This window comes from Micromys minutus (genome assembly GCF_963924665.1).
Source record: "Micromys minutus genome assembly, chromosome: 13".
Lineage (NCBI taxonomy): Eukaryota > Metazoa > Chordata > Mammalia > Rodentia > Muridae > Micromys > Micromys minutus.
The window spans coordinates 58301640-58327845 of NC_137982.1; the positions used below are offsets into that span (position 1 = coordinate 58301640).

At 35.3% G+C, this 26206-nt stretch overlaps 2 protein-coding genes across 2 annotated transcripts; one reads left to right on the plus strand and one right to left on the minus strand.

Moving 5' to 3' along the window:
• Window positions 1-1255: 1255 nt before the first annotated feature.
• Window positions 1256-2212, plus strand: LOC308429244 (olfactory receptor 1165-like; the record flags this gene model as incomplete). The annotated part of the gene is made up of 1 exon (XM_080927973.1): window positions 1256-2212. The coding sequence occupies one exon, from the start codon at window positions 1256-1258 to the stop codon at window positions 2210-2212; it is 957 nt and encodes a 318-aa protein (XP_080784099.1).
• A 16155-nt stretch (window positions 2213-18367) lies between these two features.
• On the minus strand, window positions 18368-19300 carry LOC308429036 (olfactory receptor 5I1-like; the record flags this gene model as incomplete). Its single annotated transcript, XM_080927682.1, has 1 exon — window positions 18368-19300. The coding sequence occupies one exon, from the start codon at window positions 19298-19300 to the stop codon at window positions 18368-18370; it is 933 nt and encodes a 310-aa protein (XP_080783808.1).
• Between the last annotated feature and the right edge of the window lie 6906 nt (window positions 19301-26206).

Consider the following 26206-nt stretch of genomic DNA (forward strand, 5'->3'; position numbering starts at 1 on the left):
ATACTGGAAAATACAGGAAATGTAAATCGTTAGGAATCCTTTTATTTTAAGACTGCTTTGTCTTGTTTTGAGATCAGAAAATTTATTTAGGTCCTTTAATTACCATATTTTATAATTATTCTTGGTAGTATTTCTGCAATGACTATTGAAGAAAATTTATGTATATAATGTTTTTATCAAACTTATCTACAGTGGTGCAGATTATTATCAGTGGCTTTTCACATTGCGTAGTTTCAAGACAGTAGAAGTAATCTAAGTTAATAGATAAGATTTTCTTATCAACTATATGACTAACTGAAAGAAGTTCACAGAGGTCCAATAACCTCCAGTGTCATTGGCAGTATGATTGTATCGATGATAGTCTATCCTAAAAAATAGTAGTGACTGGGACTAAGGTAAATTATTTATTGTTAGTGTTAAGAGAAAAGATAGGTCAGTTTTCTACATCTCCAATGCAAGCAATTGTTATTATTGTCTAATATCTATGAGGGATATATGAAATAGTCACATTATATAATCTTGCATGTGAAACACTTTCCGTCATGCCATGCTCTTCAGTTGGGCACATGACTAAAGCATTTAAAATCATTTCAAATAAATAGTACATATTTTGATTAAAGATAGATACTTACATTTTTAGTGCTAAACTATTTCTTTTTGTTTCTAATTACCAACAAATAGCTAGCAATATCCTATTTAAATATAAGAACAAAATAAATGAATAATTTTCTAAGGGTACGAAATGTAAATACCTGAATACTCTTCTAGCATTCTTCAAAGTAGTGTCAGACATTTGTCATTTGTAACCACCATAGGTTGGGAATTTAGTTTTTACAGACTTTCTCTAACTTGAACTCATGACCAGTGTAATCTTATCAATGTTTACAGAGCTTTGCAATATGTTTCTGATGACTACAATGATAATTTATTATTATATACTTTGGCATCAAATAAATGGATATGTTACTTACATATGCATATAAACATTCACAAAGAATGATACTGATGAGTACTACATTTTAATTACAGATGAGAAAAGTTCAATAGTGATGAACAAAGTACATTGTCCTAAAGTAATAATCATTGACTGGCTACCTAAGAACCTAAAACATGGCAGAACATTCACAAATGGAAAATGTTCACATCTGACTTCATGATTTGTGGTGAGCCTCACATGAGCTTCTACTGCTCTGCTCTCTCAGGTTACATTTAGGTTCATTTTTGTTCTACTTCCTCTTTTATAATCTGAAAAGTTATGGTGTATGAAGTGAAAAACCAGAGTTTTGCAACCACATTCATCTTGGTCGGTTTCTCAGAATATCCACAGCTCCAAATACCCCTCTTTCTCCTCTTCTTGACCACCTACTCGGTGACATTGATGGGGAACCTGGGCATACTTATGGTTATAAAGATCAATCCCAAACTTCACACACCCATGTATTATTTCCTTAGCCATCTTTCATTTTTGGATATATGTTATTCTAGTGTATTTACACCCAAACTTTTGCAGATCTTGATCATGAAAGATAAGACCATTCCCTTCAGTGGATGCATGATACAATTTTTCTTTATTTGTGCATTCGTGATTACAGAAATGTTCATGTTAGCAGTGATGGCCTATGACAGGTTTGTGGCTGTTTGTAATCCCCTACTCTATACAGTTGTGATGCCTATTCAGTTCTGTGCTCTGCTAGTAGCCGGGACATACATGATTGGTGGACTGTGTTCTATGACAATCGTATTTACTCTTTTGCAACTATCCTATTGCGAATATGGCATCATCAATCACTTTGGCTGCGAGTACTCTGCTGTCATCTCCGTATCTTGCTCTGACACCTCCTTTAGCCAGATGATATGCTTAGTCATTTCCATAGTTAGTGAATCTTCTAGCGTCCTGATCACTCTCGCCTCATATGTGTTCATAGTTGTCACTATTATAAAGATGCCTTCAAAAGGAGGCCTACGAAAAGCCTTCTCCACATGTACCTCCCACCTGACTGCCATAACAATCTTCCATGGGATCTTACTTATCCTGTATTGTGTTCCCAACCAAAACAACTCACGGCTCTTTGTCAAAGTGGCAACAGCTCTTTATACAGTCTTGATCCCCATGCTGAATCCCCTTATCTATAGCCTTAGAAATAAAGATGTGAAAGACACAGTCAGGAGACTTATCAGATCAAAACTTCATTCCCACTTGACAAGATTATGAAGACATAGGAGAGGCACACACTGAGACAGAAATAATGAGAATCAAAGAGAGGCGGGATAGTGAGAATGAAAAGGGGCAGAAGATTATAGTACTTTTCTTAGTTCACTTGGATTTACATGTTCTCCATTTTATATAAATATAATGTCATTTCACAATTTAAATGTAATAAATTTCAGTGTAGGTAAATATTGAAACTTCTCTTTTAGACACTGTGGATGTTATGATTCAGAAGTTTAAAAGAACAATTTGCCACTTACATTGTTTTTTTTAATATGCAGTTGGTCTTATAAGAATTCTTTACATGCAGATGATAGATATCTGTACGGAATCCAAACTCTTGTGGTCATAACTCACAAGTTGTTTCAGTGCTATGTTGTGTAACTATTACTTTTGCTTTATCCTTTATCTTATTTAATAAAGCAATCCTTTATGTGTTTGTGTTTTATATTATGAAAATGTCATCTCATATCAATAAAGGCAATAATGTCAAACTACCCTCTCCATTTCTCACCAATTTTAAATAACAATATACAGTGTTTAAATGTTGATACAATAATTATATCAATTTATTGTTTTATTTTATTGTAATAGCATCTAGATTAATTCTCCAGTGATACAATATTATATAACTAAATTGTATTTTGGATTGTGCATTTTCTCCCCGAGTTTATTACTAAGAAATAAATCATACGTGAATCTACTTTGTTGATGGACCAAAAGATAATAAATATTCATTTCTTTAACTTTCCTATTTTTTCAGTGGCATAATTTACATCATTAAAGTATATTTTATCTTCATGTCTCTTTTCTTAGAGCTGCTATTACAATCACATTATAAATATTTAACATTAATTTAGTTTTAGCTTCTTGAATAATATATATCTCATATCATTTCTAAACATTTAGGAGCATGTTACCCTTATTACATAGCTAAGACTGTTGTAAGAGATTTTGTTTTATTTGGGAAAAAATCACAAAAATATCATTAATTTATTGTTTATCATCATTAAAATAAAAGAACTTTAGGAATATGCATATTTAATTTCTGAGCAGAATAATCTGGGAATATTGCCAGTGTCTGTTTTGTTTCATTTAACACAGGTTTTGTCTATGTAGCCTTGGCTATCCTCGAACTTGCCTTTTAGACCAAAGTGGCTTTGAACGTTTAGATATGTGGTTTCCTCTGCTTCCAAGTGCAGGTATTAAAGGTGTTCTGGGGAAGGATTAAAGGTCCCCAATGAAGACAGGACGTCCACAAGAAGATCAAAAGGGTCAAGTAACCTGGACTCTTGGGTTCTCTCTGAGACTGAATTGCCAACAAAAGAGCATACCTAGATTCTCTTAACATATGTAGAAGATGTAAAACTTGGTCTTCATGTGGATCCTAAACAACCGGAATGGGGGGCTATCCCTAAAGTTGCTGTTTGTCTGTAGGAACTTAAGGGGTTTGCAACATTATAGGAATAACAACAATACCAACCAAAAAGACCCCTAAAAGTTAAATCACCAATGAAAACTGAAACTAAACCACCAATTAAAGAATACACATGGGGGCACCCATGCCTCCAGCTGGATATGTAGCAGGCATCACTGGAAGGGGAGCCCTTTGGTCCTGTGGAGGCTTGATGACTAGGGTACAGGAATGATAGGGCTCTGAGTCAGGAGTAGTGGGGTGGGCAGTTAGAGAAACACCACCAAAGAGGCAGAAGTAAGAGGATCAGATAGGAGTGATGAATAAGGAACACTGGGAAGAAGGCTAACATTTGAAATGTAAATAAATAAAATTACCAATTTAAAAATGCTGTTTGTCTGTGTAACATATTCTCCTAATTTGGATGTCTTGCCTGTGTTCAGTGGTAGAAGTATCTAGCCCTGCAGAAATTTCAGAGCTCAGGTGGGGGAAACACAAGGAGGGGTCCACTTATTCCTAGAAGAAGAGTAGTAGGGTTGGTGGGAGAACTGCAAAAGTGGAAATCTGGAGGGGTGCAGAGATCAGGACAAAATGTGAATTAAAAATAAACTTCATCTTCCCACTTTCCAGCTAAGTTCCAGCAAAAGTTTGTGAATCTCCAAAATGAAGTTAAATGATAAAAATTATATATGAAATATACAGCTAGATATGTTATTTATTGAGACAATCAGTAATTAATAATTCAGAGGTCAGATGCTGTTGATACAGACCTTTAATTTCACTACTCCAGAGGTATAGGCAGGTGGATCTCCATGAGTTCAAATGATTTACAGAGCAAGTTCCAGGACATCCAGGGACACACAGTGAAACCCTGTCTCAAAAATTCAACAAACAAAAAGCAAAGCAAAAAAGTAAATAAAATCAACAACATAAAAATTCACTAGATGAATTTGTTAAGTCACAAATAAAGCATAGTTTATCACAAAAATTTATTTAGGTTTTGCAATTAAAACCACTTTTATTTTTTATATGTCTCCCATAGTTTTGTTATTCTCCACTTCTCCAAGTAACACCTCCCTTCTTCCCTATATCTACTCTTCCTCCATTTCCATTCAGATAAAAGTGAAGATGGCATAACAATAAAGTTAGGCACAAACTCTCATATCATAGCTGGATGAAGTAAGGAACCCAAGAATAGAGACACCTCCACTATCACTGTTATGTGCCCTATAAAGACCAAAAGTACTATGCTAACTATAACATATATGCAGAGGACCTAGTTTTAACCCATGCAGGCTCCCTTGTTTGCAGCTTTAAATTTTGTGAGGCCCTATGAGCTTTGTTTAGTTGATCATGTAGGCTGTGTTCTTCTGGTGTCCTTCACACTATTGGCTCCTAAAATTATTCCTCCTCTTCTTTTGTGGACAACTGAAATCTGCTAAAAAGCAAATAAGAGATTTATTCAAATGTGCTACTAGAAGCTATCTCTGCCTATTCTATATTATATTTGACCCATCATTACCAAGATCTTTTTTTTTTCTGTTCAATTTGTTTATGGACATATAACAACCAGTTGCTTATTTTTTACCCTTGCTATGAATGTTTCACTTTCAGATTTCTTTTACAATTTGGAAAAAATTGAGATGGTCTGAATGACTATAAGGTAAAATGGGAATTCAAGTTCATATATTAAATTTCTGTACTAAAACATGTTTGGTATAAAGCAACACAAAAAAAGACATTTCCTTCTGATTGTGGGACATCAGTATTGACAAATAATAGAGACAATGCGCGTAATAAATAGATCCTGAGATGAAGAGATGATTCTTTCATTTTTTGATTTGGTACTTTCTAAAGAGGGATTGAAAATGAAAGGCTTTGAGTGGGTGAAGAGGTAGAAAATATTTGGGAGGGATTGTTTGATTGAAAACAATGAGAGAATATTATCTACAAACATTTTCTCAGTTAAAAAAATAAAAGTGAAAAGTTCAATTCACAAGATAAATAACAAGAAAGAAAGACCTTGAGGAACAGAGGAGATCTCAACAGGCCTGGTGAGACTGCACCGGGAGTAGCTAGAGAGCCAAGAGTTCTGTGCCTAGCACTCAGAAAATACACCCCCCCACACTGGTTCAGGGGAGCAGGACCCTGCCTTAAGGTCTCTGTTTCCACTCAGTAGGCCTGTGCCTGAAGAACAGGCACTCAGGCCATCCGCCACCAGGAACAGCTGAGATCTAGGGACACAGGCCTGGTGAGACTGCACTGCTAGTAGTCAGGGAGCAGAGAGGTCTGTGCCAAGCACTCGGAAAGTGTGCCTCCCCGGATTGGTTCTGGGGAGCAGGGACCCTGCCTTAGGGTCTCTGTTTCTATCCAGTGGGCACCTGCATGCAGAACACAGGGTCAGGCCATCTGCGACCAGGACCAGAGGAGATTCAGGGACACAGGCCTGGTAAGACTGGGCTGTGAGTAGACAGGACACAGAGAGGTCTGAGTCGAGCACACGGAAAGCACCCCACCACCCCGATTGGTGCAAGGGAGTAGGAACACTGTCTTAGGGATTTCTTTTTCAACAGGATGTCCCATGCCTGAAACAGGTGCTCAGGCCATCTGCCACCAGGAACAGAAGAGATCCAGGGAAAGAATCCAGGTACACAGGAGAGAAGATAACCAATCACTGACAACAAATACATGTATAATCACAGACAAAAAGATGGCAAGAGGAAAGTGAAAGAACTTACCCCAGGGAAACCATGAAAACCTGGCAACACCAGAACCCAGTTCACCCATCACAGCAAACAGCAGAATGCCAAACAATCCAGAAAAAGAAGACTCAGACCCAAAATCATACCTCAAGATGATGATAGAGATCCTTAAACAAGAACAGGAGGAAATAAATAAAGAAATAGTGGATTTTAAAGAGGAAACAAGAAAAAAAACTAAAAGAAATCAAAGAACTAGAATAAAACAGAACCAAAGAGATGAAGGAATTGAAGAAAAAATTTAAAATTGAAAAGGAAACAATTATGAAAACACTGAAACAGACAACCTTAGAGGTAGAAAACCTAAAAAAGAAATCAGGAGTCACAGATGCAAGCATCTCCAACAGACAACAAGAGATGGAAGAGAGAATCTTGAGGGCAGAAGACAACATTGAAATCATAGACAAAAAGTCAGAGAAGATGCAAAAGCCAAAAAGGTCCTAAACCAATATGTCCAGGAGATCCAGGACACAATGAGAAGATAAAACCTAAGGATAATAGGAATAGAAGAGGGCAAGTATATCAACTAAGAGGCACAATAAATATCTTCAAAAAAATTGTAAAAGAAAACTTCCCAATCTTTAGAATGAGATGACCATGAGCATAAAATAAGCGTACTGAACTCCAAATAAAGTGGATCAGAACAGAAATTTTTCCCGACATATAATAGTCAAAAACCAAGTGTCCAAATCAAAGAAAGAATACTAAAAACAGTAAGGGAAAAAGGTAATGTAACATATAAAGGCAGGCCAATCAAAATGACACACGAATTCTCAAAAGAGACTATGAAAGCTAGAAGATCCTGGACAGACACCATGCAGACCCTAAGAGAGCACAAGTGTCAGCCCATGCTGCTATACCCAGCAAAACTCTCAATCACCATTGATGGAGAGACCAAGATATTCCAAGACAAATTCTAAATTTACACAATATCTGAACACAAACCCAGCACTACAACAAATTATAGGCTGAAAACCCAATACAAGGAGGGAAACTACATCCTAGTCCAAACAAGAAAACTCCTAAGCAAGAAAAGCAGAAGAAAGACACACAGGCACAATCCTACCTCCAAAGCAAAAATAGCAGGAAACAGCAACCAATTTCTTTGATATCGGTTAACATAAATGGACTCAATTCCCAAAAAAGAGATATAGGCTATCAGACTGTATACATAAACAGAATCAAGCATTTTGCTGTATACAGGAAACTCATCTCAAAGAAAAAGACAGACACTATCTCAGAGTAAAAGTTTGGAAAAAAAACCTTCCAAGCAAACGGCACCAAGAAACAAGTTGAAGTGGCCATTCTAATATCAAATAAAGTAGATTTTCAACAAAAAGTTATCAAAAAGATAAGGAAGGACACTTTTTACTCATTACAGGGAACATTTGTCAGCATGAACTCTCAATACTTAACATATATGCTACAAATACAAAAGCACCCACATTCATAAAAGAAACCCTACTAAAACTCAAAAAATACATTGTACCCCAAACAATAATAGTGGGACACCTCAACACCCCACTCTCACCAATGGAAAGATCATGGAAACAGAAACTGAAAAAGGAAATAGTGAAATTAGCAGAGGCTATGAACTAATTGGAATTAATAGATATCTACAGAACATATTATCCAAACACAAAAGAATACACCGTTTTTTCAGCATCTCACGGCACCTTCTCCAAAATTGATAACATAATTGGTCACGAAACAAGCCTGAAGATATAAGAAGACTAAAATTTTCCCATGCATCATATCCGATCACCATGGTCTAAGGCTTGTCTTTAATAATAACAAAGACAACAAAAAAGCCAATATACACATGGAAACTAAACAATGCTCTTTGAAATGATAGCATGGTAAAAGAAGAAATAAAGAAAGAAATTAAGGATTTTCTAAAATTTAATGAAAATAAAAACACAACATTTCCAAACCTATGGGATGTAATGAAAGCAGTACTGATAGGAAAACTGATAGATATGAGGGCTTCCAAAAAGTAACTGGAAAAAGCATACACTAACAACTTGACAGAACAGTTGAAAGCTCTAGAACAAAAGGAAACAGATACACCCAAGAGGAGTAAATGCCAATAACTAACTAACTAACTAACTAACTAACTAACTAACTAACTAACTAAATAAATCAAACTCGGAGCAGAAATTGACCAAATAGAAACAAAACAACCATTCAAAAAATCAGCAAAATCAAGAGCTGGTTCTTTGAGAAAATTAACAAAATTTATAAACCATTAACCAGACTAACTAGAGGGCAAAAAGAGAGTATCGAAATTAACAAAATCAGAAAGGCAAGAGGAGACATACCTGAAATTGAGGAAATTCAAGCAATCGTCAGATCCTATTACAAAAGCCTATACTCAACAAACCTGGAAAATATGGAAGAAATTGATGAAGTCGAAGCAAGATACCAGATACTAAAGTTAATCCAGGACCAGGTAAACCATCTAAATAATCCCATAATGCCTAAAGAAACAGAAGCAGTTATCAAAAGCCTCCCAATAAAAAAAAGCTCAGGTCCAGATGGGTTCAGAACAGAATTCTATCAGACATTTAGTGATAACCTAAGAACAATACGCTCCAAAATATTCCTCAAAATACAGTAAGATGAAATACTACCTAACTCAATTTTTGAGGCTAAAATAACCCTCGTTCCTAAACCACAAAAAGACCCTACAAGGAAAGAGAACTTCAGAACAATCTATCATATCAACACTGATGCAAAAATACTCAACAAAATCTTGCAAACTGAATCAAAGAACACATCCAAAGGATCATTCACCATGATAAAGTAGGCTTCATCCCTGGGATGTAGGGATGGTATAATATACAGAATTCCATCAACGTTATCCACCATATAAACAAACTCAATAAAAAAAACCACATGGTCATCTCACTAGATGCTGAGAAAGCATTTGACTAAATTCAACACCCCCTTAAATGTCTTGGAAAGAACAGGAATCCAAGGCCCATACCTAAACATAATAAAAGCAATATACTGCAAACCAATAGCCAACATCAAACTTAATGGTGGGAAACTTGAGGCAATCCCACTAAAATCAGAGACTCAACAAGGCTTTCCACTCTCCCCCTACCTAGTCAACATAGTACAGGAAGACATGGCTGGAACATTTAGAGAGCAAAAGGAAATCAAAGGGATACAAATTGGAAACGAAGAATTAAAAACATCATGGTTTGCAGATGACATGATAGTGTATGTAAGTTACCCCACAATTTCCACCAGTGAACTTCTACAGCTGATAAGCAAGTTAAGCAAGGTGGCTGGATATAAAATTAACTCAAGTAAATCAGTACCCTTCTTCTACTCAAACGACAATCATGCTGAGAAAGAAATTAGGGAAAATATACCCTTCACAATAGTCACAAACAATATGAAATACCTTGGTGTGGCTCTAACTAAGCAAGTGGTAGACCTGTATGACAAAAACTTCAAACCTCTGAAGATGAAAATCAAGGATGATCACAGAAAATGGAAATATCTCCCTATGCTGATGGATTGGAAGGATCAACATTGTAAAAATGGTCATCTTACCTAAAGCGATGTACAGATTCAATGTGATTCCTAGCAAAATTCCAACCCAATTCTTCATAGAGTTGGAAAGAGCAATGTACAATTTTATTTGGAATAACAAAAGACCTCGAATAGAAAAATCTATCCTCAACAAGTAAACATCTGCAGGAATCACTATCTCTGACCTCACCTATATTATAAGGCAATTGTGCTAAAAACTGCATGGTACTGGTATAGAGATAGGCACATGGATCAATGGAATCAAATAGAAGATCCAGAAATGAGCCCTCACATATATGGTCACTTGATTTTCAACAAAGGAGCTGTAAACATTCAGTGGAAAAAAGACAGCTTCTTTAACAAATGGTGTTGGTCCAACTGGCACTCAGCATGCAGAAGAATGAAAATAGAACCTTCCTTATCTCAAGTGCAAGTGGATCAAAAATCTCCACATTAAACCAGGTACACTGAAATTATTAGAATAGAAAGTATGGGAAAACCTTAGAACACATAGGGACAGGAGAAATTTTTCTGAACAGAACACCAATGGCTCGTGCTCAAAGGTCAAATATGAACAAATGGGACTGAATGAGATTGCAAAGTTTCTGTAAGGCTAAGGACAGTATCTAAGAAAAGAAAACGACAACCAACAGTTTGGGAAAAGATCTTTACTAACCCCACATCAGATAGAGGCCTATCTTTGTTTCAGTACCCAGAATCTATTGTTGCCAAGTTCTGTTTAGAGTTGTGTGATATATTTTCTCCCCATACATCATTCAGAGGCTCAGCCAAAGACAAACTGATTCAGAAGAGGATGCTTGCAACTAACCTAGGAATTGAACAGGAGGGACACAACAAAGTAACTAGAAAAGAACTTAAGGAGCTGAAAGGTTTTGCAATCCTATGGAAAGAACAAAATTATTAACTAACTAAACTCAACCCAGCTCCCAGGGGCTAAAGCACCAACCAATGAGTTTACATGGAGAGATTAATGGCTCCAGGTGCATATGCAGCTGAGGATAGCCTTCTCAGACATTCATGAAAGGAGAGGCCTTGGGTTTACTGAATTCTCAGTTTCCCAGTGTAGGGAAAAATCCAAGGCACTGAGGTTGAAAGGGTGATTGAGAGAAGGAGCACCATCTTGAAAGCAAGGGTGGGGAAGGGGAGATAGCACTGAGGAAAAGAGAATTATTCTGAAATATAAATACAGAGAATATCCATTTTTAAAAAAGAAAGAAAAAATAGGATTTTCCTTCATATCTTGCCATGTTTATACACTTAAAGATTATGTATCATTAATTGAAAAGTTAATAGTATTTCATATTTATCTTCCTTTTTTTAGATAGTATATGTATTTAAATTTCAAATGTTATCCTTTTACCTGAGTCTCCCATCTCTCATTACCCCTCATCCTTCTTTGATTAAGATGCTAGCTCTCTCACTCACCCACTGCTACCTAAACAAACTGGCATTCTTTTACACTGGGGAAAAAAGCCTTCACTGGACCAAGGGCTTCACCACCTATTGATGCTAGACAATGCCTTCTCCTGCTACATATGCAGCTGGAGACACAGGACTCTCCATGGTTACTCATTGGATAATGTTTTAGTCCCTGAGAGCTCTGGGGTGTTTGGTTGGTTGATATGGTTATTCTTCCCAAGGATTTTTCAAACTTTTTGACTCCTTCAGTTCTTTCTGCAGTTCTTCCCTTGGGGTCCCCTTGCTCAGTCTAATGCTTAGCTGCAAGCATCTTTATCTATATCAGTATTGTTCTGACAGAGCCTCTGAGTAGGCAGGTATTTATATCAGGCTTCTGCCAGTAAGCACTTCTTAGGATCAGCACTAATGACTGACTTGGGTGTCTGAATGTGGAATGTGAAAAGAATTCCCAGATTAGGCAGTCTAAGGATGATCTTTTCTTCAGTCCATGTTCCTCTATTTGTCTTAGTATTTTTTTCCAAGGTTATTTGGTTCTTTCTTCTAAGAAGGAATGAGACATCCACATTCTGGCCTTAATTCTTTTTTTATTTTCAATTTTATTGGATATTCTCTGTATTTACATTTCAAATGTTATACCCTTCTACTCACTCTCCTTCCCCTCAACTTGCTTCCATCAAGATGCTCCCTCTCCCAATAACCCTCTCCACCTTAGTGATTTGGCTGATGAGGATTTTGTTCTTCCCATGAGGGTATAAACCCTTCTGCTCTTTCAGTCCTTTCTCTAGCTCTTTCATTATGGTCCCCATGTTCAGTCTGATGTTTAGCTGAAAGCATCCTCATCTGTATCTATATGACTCTGAGGGAGCCTCTGAGAGGACATCCATGTCTGGTTCCTGACAGTTAACAAATCTTAACTTTGGTACCTGGTATCTGTCTAGAAAATTGTCCATTTTATCCAGAATTTTTATTTTTATTTATTTACTTTTTTAAGTATAGGCTTTTGTATTAGGATCAGATGACTTCTCGAATTTACTTGTTTTTGTTGTTTTTTCCCCTTTTTATTTCTGATTTTGTTAATTGGATACTCTGCCTGTGCTCTCTGGTTAGTCTGGCTAAATGTTTATCTATCTTGTTGATTTTTTTTTCTAAGAACTTGCTCCTGTTTTTGTTGATTTTTTTGTATAAATCTTTTTGTTTCTACGTGGTTTATTTTGGCCCTGAGGTTGATTATATTGTGCCTTCTACTCCTCTTGAGTGTATTTGATTCTTTTAGTTCTAGAGCTTTCAGGTGTTCAGTCAAACTGCTAGTGTATGCTCTCTCCAGTTTATTTTTGTGGGTCCTCAGAGCTATGAGTTTTCCTCTTAGTACCATTTTCACTGTATCCCATAAGTTTTGGTATGTTGTGCCTTAATTTTCATTACATTCTAAAAGTATTTAATTTTTTTTTATTTCTTCCTTGACTAAGTTATCCTTGAGCAGAACATTGTCCAGGTGCCATGTATATGTCATCTTTCTGTTTATTTTGTTGTTATTAAATAACAGCCTTAGTCTGTGGTGATCTGAAAGCATGCATGGGATTATTTCAATCTTGTTGTATCTTCTGAGGTTTGTTTTGTGACCAATTATAGAGTATATTTTGGAGAAAGTACCATGAGGAACTGAGAAGGTATTTTCTTCTGTTTTCGTTTGAAATGTCTTGTAGATATCTCTCAAATTCGTTTAGTTCATAACTTCTTTTAATTTCACTGTGTTTTTGTTCAGGTTCTGTTTCCATGATCTGTCCATTGAAGAGTGTGGGGTATTGATATCTCTGAGTATTATTGTATGTGGTGCAATGTATGCTTTGAGCATTAGTAAAGATTCTTTTTTGAATGTGTTTGCCCTTGCATTTGAAGGATAGATATTCAAAATTAAGAGTCCATCTTGGCAGAGTTTTCCTTTGATGTGTGTGTGTAGTGTCCTTCCTTATTATTTTGATAACTTTCAGCTGAAAGTGATTTTTTTTTTTTTTTGTCAATATAAAAATGACTACCCAAGCTTGTTTGTTGGGACCATTTCCTTGAAAAAAATGTTTTCCAGCCTTTTTATTCTAAGATTTGTGTCTTTGTCACTGTGGTATGTTTCCTTTTGGTAACACAACGGTGGGTATCCAGTCTCTTAATTTATATCTTTTTGGGGAAATTGTTTTGTTTTATTGGGAAATTATTGGTTTTGATATTTATGGTAATTCATATTTTTGCGTGGCTGTAAGATTTTGCTGAGATATAGTAGCTGTGCTGACATTTGTGTTCTTTTAGGCTCAGTATGACATCTGTCCAGGATCTTCTAATTTTCATGGTCCTTGTTGAGAAGTCTAGCATAATTATGATAGGTCTGCCTTTATATGATATTTGACCCCTTTTTACTTACTTGCTTTAATATTCTCTCTTCGTTTTGTGTATTTGGTGTTTTGTATTTTCCTGATCTATTTTGTTTTGGGGGAGGGGGCTAAGGAAGTTTTCTGGTCTTTTAAGTTGTGAAATATCACTCTCCTCTATGCCAATTATTCTAAGGTTTGGACTTGTCACTGTGTCCTGGATTTCCTGTATGCTTTGGATTTAAAGATTTTTGCATTTTGCATTGACTGTATACATGTTTTCTATGGTGTCTTCTGCCCCTGAGATTCTTTTCTGTCTCTTGTATTCTCTTGATGATGCTTGCATCTATGATTCCTGATCTCTTTCCTAGGTTTTCTATCTCAACGGCTGTCTCCCTTTGTGCTTTCTTCATTGATTTTTTTTTTTTTTTTTCATTTTTACATACTAGATGGTTTTGTTCCATTCCTTTTCCTATTTAGCAGTGTTTTTTAAGGAAGTTATATGTGTCCTTCCTCAAGATATGATTTTAAATCTGAGTCTTGCTTTTCAGGTGTAATGTGATTTCCAGGATTTATAGTAGGAGTACTGGGTTCTGATAATACCAAGTAGCCTTGCTTTCTGTTGCTTGTGTTCTTGTGTTTGTTTCTTATCACCTTGTTATCTCTCTACCTGCCTTAGCTGTCTATGACTAGAACCTGTCCTTCTTGAGATTCTGATTGTTTCAAAACTCCGCAGAGCCCCGTTGTCTCTATGATCCTTTGATTCTGGGGTCCTGTGATCCCGAGTATGTCAGAGCTCCTGGGAGTCAAGCTGCCTCTGAGATACTGAAGTCCCAGGGTGACCAAGCTCTTGATATTCTTGAGTGTGTCAGAGCACCAGTGTTCCTGGATATGTCTGATATCCTGCGATCTCAGCTTCCTCTGTCATTCGTGATCCTGTGCCTATTAGTACACCTTTGTTCCTGTGATACTGGATGTGTAAGAACACTTGAGGGACAGGCTTCCTCTGGCTGTTGAGTGGATGGGTGCAGGACCCAGCATCCAAGGTCTGCTGAAAGCTCAAATTCAGACTGGAAGGGACCTTGACCACTGGCTTTCCGGGGTTCCTCTGTCCCTGGATCCAAAGGAACCCAGTTACTCTGAATACTGGAACTGTACTTTGTTGTGTTCTTTTCATCTGTGGGCTTGCGCAAGTAAGGGCACCTGGGTGATGGGCTATCTCTGGGTATTGTATAGATGGGTGCAGAATTAACACCCAAGGTTTGCTCAGGGTTCAAGTTCAGACAGGAAATGTTTTTAAAATGGAAGCCATTAATAGTTTGCCCATGCCCTACTGCACATGCTGAGCAGTAATTATAGGAAATTACTTTGCCTCATTATCTCTTAGAGGAATTCATTGAGCATTTTAATATAATAATCATCTTACCAAAATATAGGAGATACCATTAAAATTGACATAGAAATCAATTGTAAAATATGTACAACCATAGAAGTTTATATTAGAAGCATATTAACTATTTAGAAAGTAACAAAGCTTCATAATACCAAACATAATAGACACAGTCTTAGCTGTGTTTAGGAAGAAGCATAAAACTTTTTAGCATATTATGCTATCTAAACTCGTATGTTTCTTGAATATCATTCCTTTTGTACATGTCATCCATACACAGGCAAATGACACTTTAAGAGTAACCAGGTAGAGTTAATATATATATAATAACAGAACACTTTTTAAAACACAAATCAACAAAAGATTTTTAAAAAATGACTTCTGATACCTACTTTATATCTATACAGTGTGGTAATTAAATTTTGGCTACATATCCAAGACTATTCTGTGAATGCAATTTAGGAAGACCATTTTTTCATGCTTGACTTTGTAAATATATAGAGTTTGTTTGTATTTTATATCATTCAAACGCATGCCTCATTTTTTGAAGAATTTTCTCTTGCTAGTTAGACATTAAAACTGGTACTACTACTCAAGACAGGTTTAGAAATATTTATCTGTTAAGGTTGAATCCATGACCTTGGTCATGTTATACTGGTATCATAACACTGAGTAATACACAAAAACTAAAATCAATGAACTCTTCTAAAAAAAGTTTTACTTGTTTGTGAATCACTCTGCCAGTATGAGGTTCCACATGCTGACCCATGTAACTATAATTTTTTTTATGAATGAGTAATTAGTAAGAATCTATAATCAGAAACAGAGTTGGTAACAATCATGTTGATTCAGTCAAATTTTTTAACACTTAGACAACCAGAAATTCTTCCACGAATACAGAAATAGTCTATACATATTTTCAGATTACAGTAATTGTACTGTTGGTTTTATTTGTATTTCAAAAACATATCACGTACCAAAAAGAAAATGTTCCTTAAGTCAGATATAAATTCAAACTTGTGTTTTATTTACATAATAATTTGTGGCCATAGTTGACTGCATTGGTTATCAACTCTTACAAAGTTAATGTAAACATTATATTTTATCATGTGTAATATTAGTCAAGAGAATGTCTATTATTATATCAAACCAGATATGCAGGATGAAGTCCTTAGTGTTTAAAGAAAATATGGTCATATTCACATCACAATGTCATGAAGCACAGACCTGCCGCTAACCCTATTCTCTTAAATCCATCCATTTATTTAGTCATAATCAACCTAGAGATGCCATCTTCAGGCTCCAAATGAAAATCTCTATATCATCTAACTGGACCAGGTTGCCTTTTGCCACCTTCAGTCCTGTGCATAAAAGTTCATATGCTGATCCATGAAATCCATCGAATATCCCTCCTTAGGCTTTAACTACAATGTTATCTAAATCTCAGACCCTATATTCAAAACCACATTTGAGTAATGACGTCTAAAGCAGTCTATTTTATATAAAGCCTTGCCTAAGGAGCAGGTTGGAATTCCACAATAACCTGAAAAGAATCATGATCTATCAAGCAGTTCGAAGGATATTTACTCTTGGATATTCTAGCTGAAATATTTACTGCATTTAATATCAAGTTGCCAACCTCTGTGTTTGCTTAGTCTCTATTATATTGTGGATCTATTTGGGAAAATTATTCCTTACAAAATATTGCCAGTTTCATGGATCAAAACCTGGTATAAAATCAAATCTTGCCAAACATTTTTAGTATCATAATATTTCCATTTAATTTATCTTCTCTTTTTAACCTCATAGTTGGCTTGTTTTGTGTTTTTTTTTTCTTGCAAAACACTTAGTATTTGTCACTAAAAACAATCAAATAAGCCTTCATTTACCCCTTTTTGATACTAGTTCCATTCTGAACCCTAATGATCCCAAATGCCTCTGATAATTTTATCACCATAATTAGAGAACAAATAATATAAAGAATACATAATCTTTAAAAATATATACATTTTGAATAATTGAATTGTATAACATATACAAATATTCATAAATCTGTACATTATTATGTAATAAAGAAAATGTTGGGTAATATCTTACTAAGTACGTCTGTATCAAAAGGCCCAGTCATGGGAATAAGTCAAAACACTACAAAGGGAAAATTTACATATTTGAATATCAAAGTTGTACAAACTAAACCAAACCTAAAAGTAACCAAATGTAAATTGATTAAATAAATAAATAAATATTTAAAAGGGGAGGCTGGAGAGATGGCTCAGTGATTTAAGAGCACTCACTGTTTTCAAGAGGTCCTGAGTTCAATTCTCAGCCACCATATGGTGACTCACAACCATTTGTAATGGGATCTGGTGTGTCTGAGACAGCTACAGTATAGTTGTATACTATAAACAATCAAATAAATAAATCTTCTAAAGTAAACTGATATTAATTTCATTTAAAAGTCACTCAGGTTGTACACTAAGGCAGATACTGTTACCAGTACAATGGAATCATTTGGTAAAGAAGAGTGACTAACTGTGGAGGGGAGAAACAACACAACACAAACCTAGCAAGACAAAAAGAATAGACAACCTACATAACAAGAAAAGTAGTAAATAAAATGTCTAACTTCCATTATTCAGTTAAAATTTAAGACACAAACTGTCTTTTTAATTAAACATATGTTTAGAAAAAATAATATTTGAAGAATTAAAATTTGTTCTATCTAAGCAAATAGGCTATATAATGAGTTTATATTAATCATAACTCAAAGGGAAAGGAGAAATATATGATTAAACTTTTTATACTAAAATAATTATGATGCAACAATCTCATACCTCTGCATGGTCACTGACTTAGAATGAAAAATAAGAAAGATACCAACATAGATATATTGTGAAGGGTAGTAAATCTGGGAAGATTTGGTAGAGCATACAACCATATATTCTCATATGAATAATAAGAAAAGATTTATATGGTATTGAGAATTGTGAAGTAAAGTTAGCATGAAAATCAATGAAATTAAGTGAAAAGACAATCTTACGTGAAATAGATGTAACTAAATATAGCAACTAAAAAAATAATGTGATAGTCAGAAATAACAGGGGAGATGCAGTTTCAATGTTATCCAGTTTCTTTCTTAATGGAACCTCATTGCACATACATTGGGAAAATAAAATATTCAACTGACTTTTCCAAATTTTACAAGGAAAAACTAAAGAAATTTTCAAATTTGAGAAGCCCATGTATACTTAGCTAAGAGAGCAATTTTTTGCTAATAATTTTTCTAAAGGCAAATTTGACATCTTTGTTTCTGAGACTATATATCAAAGGGTTAAGCATTGGTATAATTAATGTATAGAACACAGAGGTCATTTTGTCAATATCCATGGAATGTCCTGTACTAGGACGCAAATAAATGAAAATCAGGGTACCATGATAAATGGTGACTACTGTCAGGTGAGAAGCACAAGTAGAGAACCCTTTCTTTCTTCCCTCTGCAGTACCTGTTTTAAGAATGGCCACTATAATATACATATAGGAAAGGAGAACAGCAAGAAGAGAGACAGCTTCCACCAAACTTGCAAATACCACCAATATAATGTCATGTTTGTAAGTATCAGAGCAGGACAGAGAGAAGAGTGGAGAGATATCACAAAAGAAATGGTTAATTTCTTTGGAGCAGAATGACAGCTGGAATGTATTAGTAGTATGGATTATGGAACTCATAGTTCCACCCAAGAATGCTCCAAATGCTAGCTGAGTACAGACTCTCTTGGACATAATTACAGTATAAAGCAGGGGGTTACAGATTGCAATGTACCTGTCATAAGCCATGGCAGCCAAAAGAAAAGACTCTGTATCAACCAGAGAGCAAAAGAAATACAACTGTGTAGCACAGCCATTGTAAGAAATTGCCTTCTTTTCAGAAATCAGATCCACAAGTAATCTGGGAGCAATAACAGAAGAGTAGCATGCATCTATGAATGACAGAATACACAGGAAAAAGTACATGGGAATGTGTAGATTAGAACTGACTGTGATTAATACCATCATACCAATATTTCCCATCAGAGTAACAGAGTATATGAAGAAAAACACAGCAAATAGGAGAGTCTGGAGCTCTGGATGATCACTGAATCCCAGGAGTAAGAATTCTGTTTCCACAGTGCTGTTCTCCAGACTCATTATTTGTAGAAATGATGGTTTCTGCAGAAGTGGTAGAATAAAAATGGAGTAAGCACAAGAAAAATTTTAAAATTTAATAGAAACTTGATTTATAATCTATATTGCAAATAATAGGAACTAATAATAACAAACTAATTTAATACATTTTCAAACTTGATGTTACATGGAAATTCATATTATCTTCTTAAAATTTTCATTCCTCATATTCACCATCATGTTTAATGCTCTCTAAACATGGGTGACACATTACTTTAATTTCATTGGTTTTCTTTCATCGTTGTTTGAAGGGTTACTCAGTTTGTAGTTTTAAAACTGTGAACAAATGTGTCAGTTTCCTGTATTTTGTCTCATCAATTGTTATAGTAGTTGAAAGTATTTCCATTCCAGAAGAATCTTTATCAACAAAGGAGAAGAAATATTGTTTTTCACTTAAAGATATGGTTTCCAGGTGAGAAACAAAGGATGTCCTCAGAGTTCTTCAACTACCAATAATAACACAAATAAAACTCAAACAAAATAACGACTAGGAAATCATTCTGCAGTGAGTACAAGATCTGTTTCTCAGAAGTTAAGTAATGTTTAGGAGGATAAACTTCTAATATTTCTAAGGTTCATCCATAATCTGAGAATGATTGAAGGGGACAAATAAATCATTATCTAATTATTTTGAGTTACACACACTAAATGTCACACTTCTTTTACTAATTTTATTTGAATGTTATGATATCTCCTGCAGGCTTATGAAATGCTTTCTTTGAAAAGATGATGATTAAGTTCATAACAATTATGATCTAAATCTGTTCTTTTTTGTTTATTTATTTATTGGTGTTGTTGTTTTAAGGATAGGTCTCATTTTGTATATGTGGTGGGCCTGGAGCTCACTAACAGACCAGGATGAAGTCACATCTGACTCACCGAGTTCCACCTCTATCAGCCTCCCAAGTACTAGATTAAAAGTGTGATCTATCATGCCTGACTCTGTTTAATTTATTTAGTTAGGAGTTAATACTTTATTATGAAGTGTTTGTATTTAGACATTGCCTCAGGGTCTAACAGTATGGCTTGATTTCTTAAAAATATCACATTTTAAGAGTACTGTGATTTATTGCTAGGATTTTGTTGAACTCACCAAGAGGATGAAAAATGTTTTTGGCTTTAGTCATGATCAAAGACAATAACCAGGTTTCTAGATGGTAATTGTGATAACTGAATTACTGTACTCCCACCCAGTGTAGATATCTGAGGAGTGTTATGAAAATACTTACCAGATGACTACCTTTCTTTTAATCACCTCCTTCTTCACTGTTGTAAGCCACAAATTATTTTTGAACAGAAAACATGTGGAACACATAAAGAAAAAATATAAATTAACTATGGAATTTCTCATTTTCCATTTTGACACACCTGCATTCTAAAAAAAAAATGGACCTCCCTTAAAAAGGCTGGGTTCCTAGGAAAAAGCAGAACATTTTATCGTTTGCTTTCAGGACTTTATTTTCACATGAGCTTCTAGGTAACAAAGCACTAGTATACTAATTCCCATGAGACAATAAGTGATCAATTAAACAGGATCATGAAGGAATTCATTAGGCATAAAATGGAATGATGCAATAAAAGTTTGTCTTTGAAATGCCTCAAAAATAATCACTTTGACTGTCCAAATTGTGGACTATGTAAAACTTGGTGGTATTTCTTAGACCCCTGATGTAAGTAAACACAACAGTTTTATAAATGCTATACACAATATTATATAGAAAATAGTAGAATGAAATTAAATATATTTATTTATAGATAAATACATCAAAATATATAATAATTGCAATAAATCAAATGAATATAAATCATTTATTTGATATTACAATGATTTATGACTTTTTTCTACATTATGCTTTTTTTTAAATTGGATATTTCATGTAATTACATTTCAAATGAGATCCCCTTTTCCCAGTCCCTTCTATACAATCCCTCATTCACCTGCTTCTATGAAGATGCCCCTCTTCCACCTACCTACCTCCTCCCCATCAAAGGTTTTACAGGACCAAGAGTTCTCTACCTATTGATGCCAGACAATGCCACCTTCTGTTACACATGTAGCTTTCATCCAGAAGTCTCTCCATGTGTCCTCTTCAGTTGATGGTTTAGTTCCTGGAAGATCTGAGGGATCTGGTTGTTGATATTGTTGTTCTTCCTATGGGGTTGCAAACACTTTCATCTTCTTCAGTCCTTTCTCTAACTCCTCCATTGGGGTTTCTGTACTCAGTCCTATTGTTAGCTGCAAGCATCCTCATCAGTATCAGTCAGGCTCTGGCATGGCCTCTCAGAAGACATCTATATCAGGCTCCTGTCAGCTAGTACTTCTTGGCCTCAGCAATAGTGACTGTGTTTGGTTACTGCATAAGGGATAGATCACCAGGAGGGATAATTTCCTTTCTTCAGTCCCTGCTACACACTTTGTCCCTGTATTTCCCCAGATGAGTATTTTGTTCCCTCTTCCAAGAAGGACTGAAGCATCAACATTTTGTTCTTTTCTCTTCTTGAGCTTCATATGGTCTGTAAATTGTATCTTGCATATTCTGAGCTTTGGGGCTAATATCCACTTACCAGTGCGTGCATACTATGTGTGTTCTTTCATGCCTAGGTTACCTTATGCAGAATGATATTTTCTAGTTCCATCTATTTGAGGTCAGCAATATTGTTTCCCCAAAAGTTCTTTTATTGTTAGCAACATTTTTTGCTATCCTGTATTTTTATTGTTGTTGTTGTAGTTATTCCAAATAGATTTCTAAATTGCTCTTTATAACTCTATAAAGTAGCTGGAATTTTGAAGAGGATAACATTGAATATGAAGATTACTTTTGGCATGACGTCCATATTTACTCTACTGATCCAGCCAATCCATGAGAAATGGAGATCTTTCCACATTCTGAGATCTTTCTTGATGCCCTTATTCAGAAACTTGAAGTTTTTGTCATACAGATCTTTTGCTTTTTTGGTTAGAGTCACTCAAAGATATCTTATATTATTTGTGACAATTTTGAAGGTTGTTGATCCCCTAATTTCTTTATCAGCTTGCTGATCCTTTGCATAGAGAAAAATTACTGACTTGTTTGATCTAATTTTATATACAGCCCCTTTATTGAAGTTGTTTTTCACCTGTAGGTGTTCTCTGATGAAAATGTTGGGGTCACTTCACTATACATATATCATCTGCAAATAGATTATTTTTTGGCTACTTCTTTTACAATTTGCATCACTTTAACCTCCTACTGTCTAATTGCTCTGGATAGGACTTCCAGAACTATATTACATAGATAGGGAAAGAGTGGCCAGCCTTTACAAGTCACTGATTGTAGTGGGGTTGTATCACGTTTTGCTGTATTTAGTTTGATGTTGGCTACAACTTTCCTGTACTTTGCTTTTTCTATGTTTAGGTATGTCCCTTTAATTCTTGATATTTCCAAGTCTTTTATCATAAAGGAGAGTTGAATTGTGTCAAATGCTTTCTCAGAATCTAATGATATGATTATGTGTATTTTTCTTTGAGTTTGTTTATATAGTGAATTATGTTGGTGGACTTTCATATACTGAAGCATCCCTTCATCATTGGGAAGAAGCCGACTTGATCATGGGGGATGATTTTGATGTGTTCTTGGATTTGGTTTGTAAGAATTTTATTGAGTTTTTTTGCATAGATATTCATAATGAAAAATTGTCTGAAGTTCTAGTTATTTGTTGGCCATTGTGTAGTTTAGTTGTAAGATTGTGTCTTCCTAGAATGAATTAGGTAGAGTTCCTCCTGTTTTTATTTTGTGGAATAGTTTGAATAATATTGATATTAGGTGTTGTTTGAAGGTCTGATAGAATTCTGCACTACACATCTGGTACTGGGCTTTTTATTTTATTTTATTTTATTTATTGGTGGATAGATGTTTTCACTTTACAACTATATTTAAAAAATGGAAAAACATGTACAGATTTTAAAAGAATTTTGGCATTAAACTATATGAATATATTTTTGTCAATACTTAATTCTTTTTTTATTAACACCTTTATTTTACAAAACAAAGATAAATGCACAGATTTCAAGCATTTTTTGCGTAAAATTATACAATACATATTTGTCAGTACTTTTTTTTCAGATTTTAAAATAATTTTTACAAAAATCTATGAGAATAGTCAGGACTTGATCTTTTTCAAGGTTTGACAGTATGCATCAAAAACCCAATAGTTACAATGAGCACAAAGTACATGCAAAACAAAATGTAACATTAAAATAGTCAAAGTTTTCTTGTTGTGTAAAGATTTTTTTGTTTTGTTTTGTTTTGTTTTCTTTATTTCTTGGACTTCCTACAGTCTGTGAGTTGTTTCTGGGGCAGTGCGAGCCTCTGGGGTTAGCATCTCACTATCAGTGACTGCATATTATGTCTGTTCTTCTGTGACTGGGTTATCTCACTCAGAATGATATTTTCTAGATGCAGCCATTTTCTTTAGAATTTGGTCAAGTCATTGTTACTGGTGGCTGAGTAGTATTCCATTGTGTAAATGTACCACAATTTTTGTATCCATTCATCTTCTGAAGGACATCTGGGTTACTTCCAGCTTCTGGCTATTATAAATAGAGCTGCTATGATCATTGTGGTGCATATATCTTTGTTGTTTACTAAGGTGTCTCTGGGGTATATGCCCAGAAGTGGAATAGCTGGGTCTTCAGGTAGTATTATGTCCAATTTTCTGAGGTATTGCCAGACTGATTTCCAGAGTGGTTGTATTAGTTTGCAACCTCACCAACAGTGGAGAAGTGTTCCTCTTTCTCTGCAACCTCGCCAGCATCTGTTGTCATCTGAGTTTTGGATCTTGGCCAATCTGACTGGTGTGAGGTGGAATCTCAGGGTTGTTTTGATTTGCATTTCCCTGATGGCTAAGGATGTCGAACACTTCCTCAGATATTTCTAAGCCATTTGATATTCCTCAACTGAGAACGTTTTGTTTAGCTCTGTACCCCATTTTTTAATAGGGTTATTTGATTCTCTGGTGTCTAGCTTTTTGAGTTCCTTGTATACCTTGAATATTAGGCCTCTATCTGATGTGGTGTTGGTAAAGTTCTTTTCCCATTCTGTTGGTTGCTGTTTTGTTTACTTGACAATGTCCTTTGCCTTACAGAAACTTTGCAATCTCATTAAGTCCCATTTGTTAATCTTTGACCTTAGAGCTTGAGCCATTGGTGTTTTGTTCAGAAAATTTTCTCCTGTGCCTATATGCTCTAAAGTTTTCCCTATTTTCTCATCTAATAGTTTCAGTGTATCTATTTAATGTAGAGATCTTTGATCCACTTACACTTGAGCTTTGTACAAGGAGATAAGAAAGGGTCTATTTTCATTCTTTTGCATGCTGAGTGACAGTTGGACCAGCACCATTTTTTGAATAGGCTGTCCTTTTTCCATTGAATGTTTACAGCTCCTTTGTCAAAAATCAGGTGACCATATACATGAGGCTCATTTCTGGATCTTCTATTCTATTCCATTGATCCACATGCCTATTTCTGTACCAGTACCATGCAGTTTTCATCACAATTGCCTTGTAATATAGCTTGAGGTCAGGGATAGTGATTCCCGCAGATGTTTTCTTATTGTTGAGGATGGATTTCGCTATTTCTTTTAGAGGTTTGAAGTATTGAAATCTTACTAGTTACCATAAGCCTAAAGTACAGATAGAACAGAAAATAACATGAAAACAGACATAGCTTTCTTGGTGTGTATAGGTTAAACATGATGATGTTTGATAACCAAAAATTGCCAAAAGACTATATTCTTAGCACTTGCAATATTAATGATGTAAGGTTCAAGTGTACCACACTCTGAGAGGGTTATATACACTGAGTTTTTTTTTCCTAAAAAGGACTGAGGCTTTCACTTTTGGCCTTTGTATTTTCTGAGCTTCATATGGCCTGTGATATTTTTTGGGGGGGTATTTGAAGCTTTCTGGGGTTAGTATCCAATTATCAGTGACTGCATATTATGTCTGTTCTTCTGACACTGGGTTACCTCACTCAGGATGATATTCTCTAGATGCATCCATTTTCAAGGAAATTTAATAAAGTCAATGTTTCTAATAGCTGAGTAGTATGCCATTGGTGTAAATATGCCAATTTTTGTATTCATTCATGTACTGAAGGACATCTGGGTTGTTTTCAGCTTCTGGCTATTATAAATAGTGCTGTTATGAACATTGTGGTGCATGTCTCCTTATTGTATGTTGGAGCTTTTCTGGGGTATATGCCCAGAAGTAGAATAACTGGGTCTTCAGGTAGGACTATGTCAAATTTTCTGAGGAACTGCCAGACTGATTTCCAGAGTGGTTGTATCAGCTTAAAACCCCAGAAAGAGTGGAGGAGAATTCGTCTATTTTCACATCCTTGCCAGCATCTGCTGTCATCTGAATTTTTGAACTTAGCCACTCTGACTTGTGTGAGGTAAGATATCAGGATTGTTTTGATTTGCGTTTTCCTGATGACTAGGGATATAGAGTACTTCTTTAGATGCTTCCCAGCCATTTGATATTCCACAATTGAGAACTTTTTTGTTTATCTCTGTACCCCATTTTTAATAGAGTTGTTTGATTCTCTGATGTCTAGCTTCTTGAGTTCTTTGTATACCTTGGATATTAGGCCTCTATCTGATGAGGGGTTGGTAAAGATCTTCTCCCACTCTGTTGCCTGCTGTTTTACTTTTTTTACAGTGTCCTTACCCTAACAGAAACTTTGCAGTTTCACTAATTCCCATTTGTCAATCTTTGACCTTAGAGCATGAGCCATTGGTGTTCTGTTCAGAAATTTTTCTCCTGTGCCTATGTGTTCTAAGGTTTTCCCTACTTTCTCATCTAATAGTTTCAGTGTACCTTGTTTAATGT